The 6,438-nt window shown below is 40.8% G+C and overlaps 1 protein-coding gene across 1 annotated transcript; it reads left to right on the top strand.

Moving 5' to 3' along the window:
- Positions 1-2: 2 nt before the first annotated feature.
- Positions 3-4,276, top strand: rbmx2 (RNA binding motif protein X-linked 2). The gene is made up of 6 exons (XM_006785164.3): positions 3-104; positions 945-1,060; positions 1,701-1,752; positions 1,825-1,954; positions 3,285-3,468; positions 3,555-4,276. Exons 1-6 carry the CDS (start codon positions 100-102, stop codon positions 3,944-3,946), a joined length of 879 nt encoding a protein of 292 aa, XP_006785227.2. The 5' UTR covers positions 3-99; the 3' UTR covers positions 3,947-4,276.
- Positions 4,277-6,438: the final 2,162 nt, after the last annotated feature.

Here is a 6,438-nt window from a genome sequence, read left to right on the forward strand (position 1 = left end):
GCAGCACTAGCAGAGGCGGAAATTCAAACGGAAGTTGTTTCTGTCGGTGAGATTAGCCATTTTCAGCACAGCGTTGATGTACAAACCGTATAGTTGATCATGAAGTAAGTAATTATTTTCTTATTAAGCGTTTAATTTAAGTTTTTTTTTATCGTTTACTGATCAATGATAACTATTCGGTAATGATTATAGCCATTCGAAAATGACTATTCGCTACCCAAAAGCGCCAGCTTGAAGATTGTTTGAGTACTTCTTCATGTACAATCTCGTCTCCCAGATTCCATTCAGAAAACCTGAGATTTTATGTTTATTTTCCACCAACTTTCCCCATAAAATAATCAGACACACTCTCTGCGGTTATTATGCAATTACAGGAGCCTTATTTCAATTCGGCACACAGTAAAATAGCATAAAATTAAGCTTGGACCAGAGTTTGAAGAGGTGATCATCGCCTCCTGTTTTGGCGATAGGCGATTTTCTTTACCGTTGCGGGATGTGTAGCTCACTAAAATAAAAACGAATCAGAGCTTCACAGAGCACAAACACCCGTGTTGCGTTCCTGTCCGCGTGTTCACGGGGCTTTAAATCAGTCATAATCTGAATGGAGTTTGGTCTGTAGAAACAGACGTCATTACGCTCCACACATCTGGAATCAGTGGTCTTAAAATCAGTTCTGTTTGTGCCTTATGTTTAGGTTTAAATTACATTTCTTTTATATTTTACTGTTTATGGCTTATGTCTTTTTATATTTTTGCCTTTTTATTATAAACTCATATATGATTAAGCTCATTTTTCTTCTCCAAATCCTCAAATTTAGCCTTGCAGAAATAAAACTTAAACGCTGGGTTTTACGAGATGAAAGCAGATGACTGTCACATATTAATTACAGATTATGAACCAGCATTCTGAAAATGAAACACTTTCTCTTCTCTCTGTGTTTTCAGTCCTCTAACGAAGGTAAAGCTGATAAACGAGCTGAACGAGCGTGAAGCCAGCCTCGGGGTCAACGAGTCCGTTTCCTGGCACAGCGAGTACAAAGACAGCGCCTGGGTCTTTGTTGGTGAGACTGCGTGACAAACGGAATAATCCACAGATGAGCAGATAATGAAAATAATCGTTAGTTTAAAGTTGAGGGAAAATGTAAACTGAGAGGAAGTAAAGGGTTTTCTTTAGAAGCCACACCAGTCACCAGTCTGCCAAGGTCATTGGTCAGTCAGGGATTTCCTGTGCTCCCATTGGTTGTCATTTCTACTTCAACGTTTCTGTCACTGCAACACAAACTTCTTGATCGGCTTCAGCTCCACATGTCATGTATTCGTAAGCTTAAGAGGTTTTTCATAGACTGATATTTCATATGTTCCAGATAAATGATCGATGGGTATCAAAAAGTGGTCCCTACTGACCAATCAGATCTCTGGAAAATGACTTCACTCAATCTGGAAGATCCATGAGACATCTCAGATCGAGTAGTCTGTGTTGAAGACTTGGCTTTTTGGAAATATTCATCTTACATGAAACACTCTGAACCATCACCAACCTTGGTATCTTCAGCTTTAATAAAGGTGTTTCTACTGGAAACAGCAGTGTTGTTTTGTGTGCATCTGCTGGATGTTTTGTGTTGTTGCTGACGTTAGTGATGAAGTAATGAAAGGTTTTTGGAGAATGAATCAACAGCGTTTTGGATGTTTTGTTTTCTGCAGGAGGGTTTCCATACGAGCTGAGTGAAGGAGACCTGATCTGTGTCTTCTCTCAGTAAGTACCTCATCCTTTCTTAACTACACAACTCACAGATGGGCAGCACCGTGATTCAGTTTGTCCTGTCAGGTATGGAGAGATCGTCAACATCAACCTCGTGCGTGACAAGAAGACCGGCAAGTCCAAAGGTTTCTGTTTTATCTGCTATGAGGACCAGAGGAGCACAGTCCTGGCTGTCGACAACTTCAACGGCATTAAGGTGAAAGGTCACACTCGGCTGCTCTGGTCTGAATCTCATCTGACTCACAGATTGTTCCTGTTAACACAGAAGTCAGTCATGGAGGTCCACAGGTCCATGTTTGTGTTATACGGGAAAACACTACATCTGCTTTCACTGATATGCAGATGATACCCAGCTATATTTATCCAGCCACCAGATGACACAAAGAAACTTAAACTACAGTTTAATTATTTAAGAAATCCTGGAGTCATTTTTGACCAGGATATGTCCTTCAACGCACATATTAAACAAATATGTAAGACTGCTTTCTTCCATTTGTGCAACATCTCTAAAGTTAGAAATATCCTGTCTCAGAGTGACGCTGAAAAACTAGTTCATGCATTTATTACTTCCAGGCTGGACGACTGTAATTCATTATTATCAGGAAGTCCAAAAAACTCCCTGAGAAGCCTTCAGCTAATCCAAAATGCTGCAGCAAGAGTTCTGACAGGGACTAGAAAGAGAGAGCAGATTTCTCCTGTTTTGGCTTCCTGTTAAATCTAGAACTCAAAATCCTGCTCCTCACATACAAGGTCTTAAATAATCAGGCCCCATCTTATCTTAATGACCTTGTAGTACCATATCACCCTATTAGAGCACTTCGCTCTCACACTGACAGAACGACTTTAGATCCTGAAGAAGGTTTTTCGAGGGTATCGGGCACACGGGGCCTTTTTGTGCTCGTGATAAGATGCTTCATCGCTTTTAGTCACTTTACTGGAGTTTTACAGGGAGCAGCTGCAGAGATGATGATCCAGGTTTCTTAAGAAATTGTAAAATATGGGATGTAAAGTTGTGTCATCAGCGTGGTCTGTCCGAACTATGATGTTGTTTGAATGTTTTAATGGCCCTGAAGGAGTCGTGGCTACAAGATAAGCCACCTGACTCATATGTAGCAGACATCTATCCCACATGGTCACATGACCCAGCATGCAGTTTTTTCCAGCAAATTATCAGAAAACGAAAACATCCAGAGGGTTCGATCTCCTGTGTTGACAGAAAACCTTTTTCCTGGGAGTGTTTTTACTTTGATTCTTATATTAAAAGAAGCCAGATCATTCCACTGATGATGTCAGACTAGAGAAACAATCATGGATGTGAGGCAGATGTTACACAGCAGAGGACAGAAATATTTAAGTACTCATATGAAGGCCTGTTCTATAAGAGCAGTGAGTGAAGGCTAATCTGAGCCGGGCTCAGAGACTGTTTGTTAATGTTGTTGTCAAGTGTGAGTCTGAAGTTAATGTGAACTATCAGCTGTTTGTGACGCGGTCACTGAGAGTTGATCTCTGTTGCTTTGTGCTGTCAGATCAAAGGTCGGACGATTCGCGTTGACCACGTCAAAGACTACCGACCCCCCAAAGACGGCGAGGACATAGACGACGTGACCAAGCATCTGAGGGAGGAGGGCTGTGCTCCCAAAGTCGGCGAGTCTTCCCCCTCCTCTGAGGATGACGAGCAGTACGCCGTACCTGTGAAGAAGCCCAAGAAAGGTGAGGTCACATCCTGTCATGTGAAACCCGCCTGACACAAGACGAGGTGGATTTTTATTTATTTCATTCTGCGCTCTGTGTTTCAGACAAGAAAGAGAAGAAGAAAAAGAAGAAGGAGAAGAAGAAGGACAGGAAGAGCAGAGCCTCTTCTTCATCACCACCTCTTGTTTCAGTCAGAGTCAAAGAGGAGAAAGAGGACACCGGGTACGACAAATACAACCAGAGAGGGCCGCCGCCAAAGCCAGGAGGACAACCGAATGGACAGACAGCGAGACACAACGAGAGACTGAGAGGGGAGGAAGAGGAGGAGAGGAGGGGGAGAGACGCAGATCGGCAGAGAGAGGAAGAAAGGAAGAGGGGTCACGAGAGGGAGACTGACAGAAGACGAGAGACGGAAAGAGAAAGAAGAAGAGACACAGATCGAGACAGAGATGACAGGCGAAGGGAGAGAGACAGAGACTACGACAGGAGGAGGTAGACAGGACGGACAGAAGAAGGACATGGCTAAATACTGGAAGAAAAGAACAGACATGATGTTTAAATCCAAGCTGAAATCAACACAAATGAATATATTTACTCCATTCTTAGATATTATTTGATATTTTGTTTCATGTCAGCCTTTCATGCATTATTCATGAATGAAAATGCTTCTGTGTCCTGTGATGCTCTGCAAACATTCAGCCCAGCACTGGTGTCACTGCTGGGCTCGTCGCACCACAGCGAGTCTGAAGTTCAGCTTCTGTTTAAACTTCCACACGTCTGTCTGACAAAACGTTGATGTTTGTTTTACAATAAATAAATATTTCTAGTTTTTGTCATGAACTCATTTTAAGTCCGTCCTGGTGACATCATCATGATGCCTCAACAGTTTGTTTACATTTGGAAAAAGAGTCGCATAAATGAAAAAGACTTTGTGTGGTTTTGTGCTCAGAAAAAATAATTTTAATGGAAGATTTAAACATTCGTGTAAATGCAGAAAATAACATCAACAGTACATTTAATCTATTAGTAGATCAATTAGTTTATTGATATAGCACCATTATATTTTAATGTAGAGATTCTACAGTAATGAGGTCTACTCTCTGGATCCTGATCTGGCATTTAGAATAGAATAGAATAGAATAGAATAGAATAGCCTTTATTGTCATTGTACAAAGTACAACGAAATTGGAGTGCCACCCCGTTGGTGCAAAATGCAATAATAAATATAAATGTAAAATATAAAAAGTACAATAAAACAACCGAAGTGCTCAGACAATAAGTACGATATATACAGGATAGCAGCATAATATAGTGACAATGGCAAGTATAGTTAAGCAGGTTCAATTGTTTTGTGCTTATTTACTACGGTGATAGCTCTGGGAAAGAAGCTATCCCTGAATCTGTTTGTCCTGTCTGTTTATGGCATTTGTGCCATAGAAACTGAACATCATTTAATAATAATCCCTGACGCCCTCTTTTATTTCTTAATAACAGTAAAATCTACAATAATAGATTCCACAGCAGTGGGTAACATACGTCATCACAGCAGACGACTTTCTAAAAGTTCACTAAGTTAAAGGATTGGATTTCTTGTTGCTGTGTACCACCACAGCTCAGAGCAGCTACCTGAACTCGCAAAGAGATTGATCATGTTAATAATTTTACATCTTCTGTGCAAGGACTCTGGATACTGGGTCGTCTGAAAACAAATGCCTCAGATCACAAGTACGTGAGTCCTGGTAAAACTTGCTCTTCAAAAAAACGGACCTCTGTAAAGCTCAAACATCTGGATGTTCTTTTGATCAGTGATTGATGAAAAGAACAGTTGATCTTTCTGAGTTAACTTCAATAATTACTTCCTCCAAACCATCAACGTGTCTTTTAGACCCCATTCCTACAAAACTGCTCAAAGAAGTCCTGCCATTGATTAATTCTTCGATCTTATATATGATCAACCTATCTCTAATAACCAGCTATGTACCACAGGCCTTCAAGGTGGCTGCAGTTAAACCTTTACTCAAAAAGCATCTCTATACCCAGCAGTCTTAGCTAAATATAGGCCAATCTCCAACCTTCCTTTCATATCAAAAATCCTTGAAAGAGTAGTTGTCAAACAGCTAACAGATCATCTGCAGAGGAATGGTTTATTTGAAGAGTTTCAGTCAGGTTTCAGAGTTCATCACAGCACAGAAACAGCTTTAGTGAAGGTTACAAATGATCTTCTTATGGCCTCTGACAGTGGACTCATCTCTGTGCTTGTCCTGATAGACCTCAGTGCAGCGTTCGATACTGTTGACCATAATATCCTATTAGAGCGATTAGAACATGCTGTAGGTATTACAGGTACTGCACTGCAGTGGTTTGTATCATATCTATCTAATAGACTCCAGTTTGTGCATGTAAATGGAGAGTCCTCTTCACACACTGAGGTTAATTATGGAGTTCCACAGGGTTCAGTGCTAGGACCAATTCTGTTTACATTATACATGCTTCCCCTAGGCAGCATCATTAGAAGACATAGCATACATTTACACTGCTATGCAGATGACACCCAGCTCTATCTGTCCATGAAGCCAGATAACACACACCAATGAGTTAAACTGCAGGAATGTCTTAAAGACATAAGGACTTGGATGGCCGCTGACTTTCTGCTTCTTAACTCAGATCAAACTGAGGTTATTGTACTCGGCGCTGAAAAGCTTAGAAATATGGTATCTAACCAGATTCTTACTCTGGATGGCATTACCTTGGCCTCCAGTAACACTGTGAGGAACCTTGGAGTCATTTTTGACCAGGACATGTCCTTCAACGCACATATTAAACAAATATGTAAGACTGCGTTCTTCCATTTGTGCAACATCTCTAAAGTTAGAAATATCCTGTCTCAGAGTGACGCTGAAAAACTAGTTCATGCATTTATTACTTCCAGGCTGGACTACTGTAATTCATTATTATCAGGATGTCCTAAAAACTCCCTGAAAAGCCTTC

This window comes from Neolamprologus brichardi, chromosome 10 (assembly GCF_056152115.1).
Source record: "Neolamprologus brichardi isolate AB-2024 chromosome 10, ASM5615211v1, whole genome shotgun sequence".
In the NCBI taxonomy this organism is placed as follows: domain Eukaryota; kingdom Metazoa; phylum Chordata; class Actinopteri; order Cichliformes; family Cichlidae; genus Neolamprologus; species Neolamprologus brichardi.

Coding starts and splice junctions, on each gene's coding strand:
- rbmx2 (XM_006785164.3), top strand. Junction 1,061..1,700: donor CAGCGCCTGGGTCTTTGTTG/GTGAGACTGCGT, acceptor TGTTTTCTGCAG/GAGGGTTTCCATACGAGCTG. Junction 1,955..3,284: donor ACAACTTCAACGGCATTAAG/GTGAAAGGTCAC, acceptor TTGTGCTGTCAG/ATCAAAGGTCGGACGATTCG.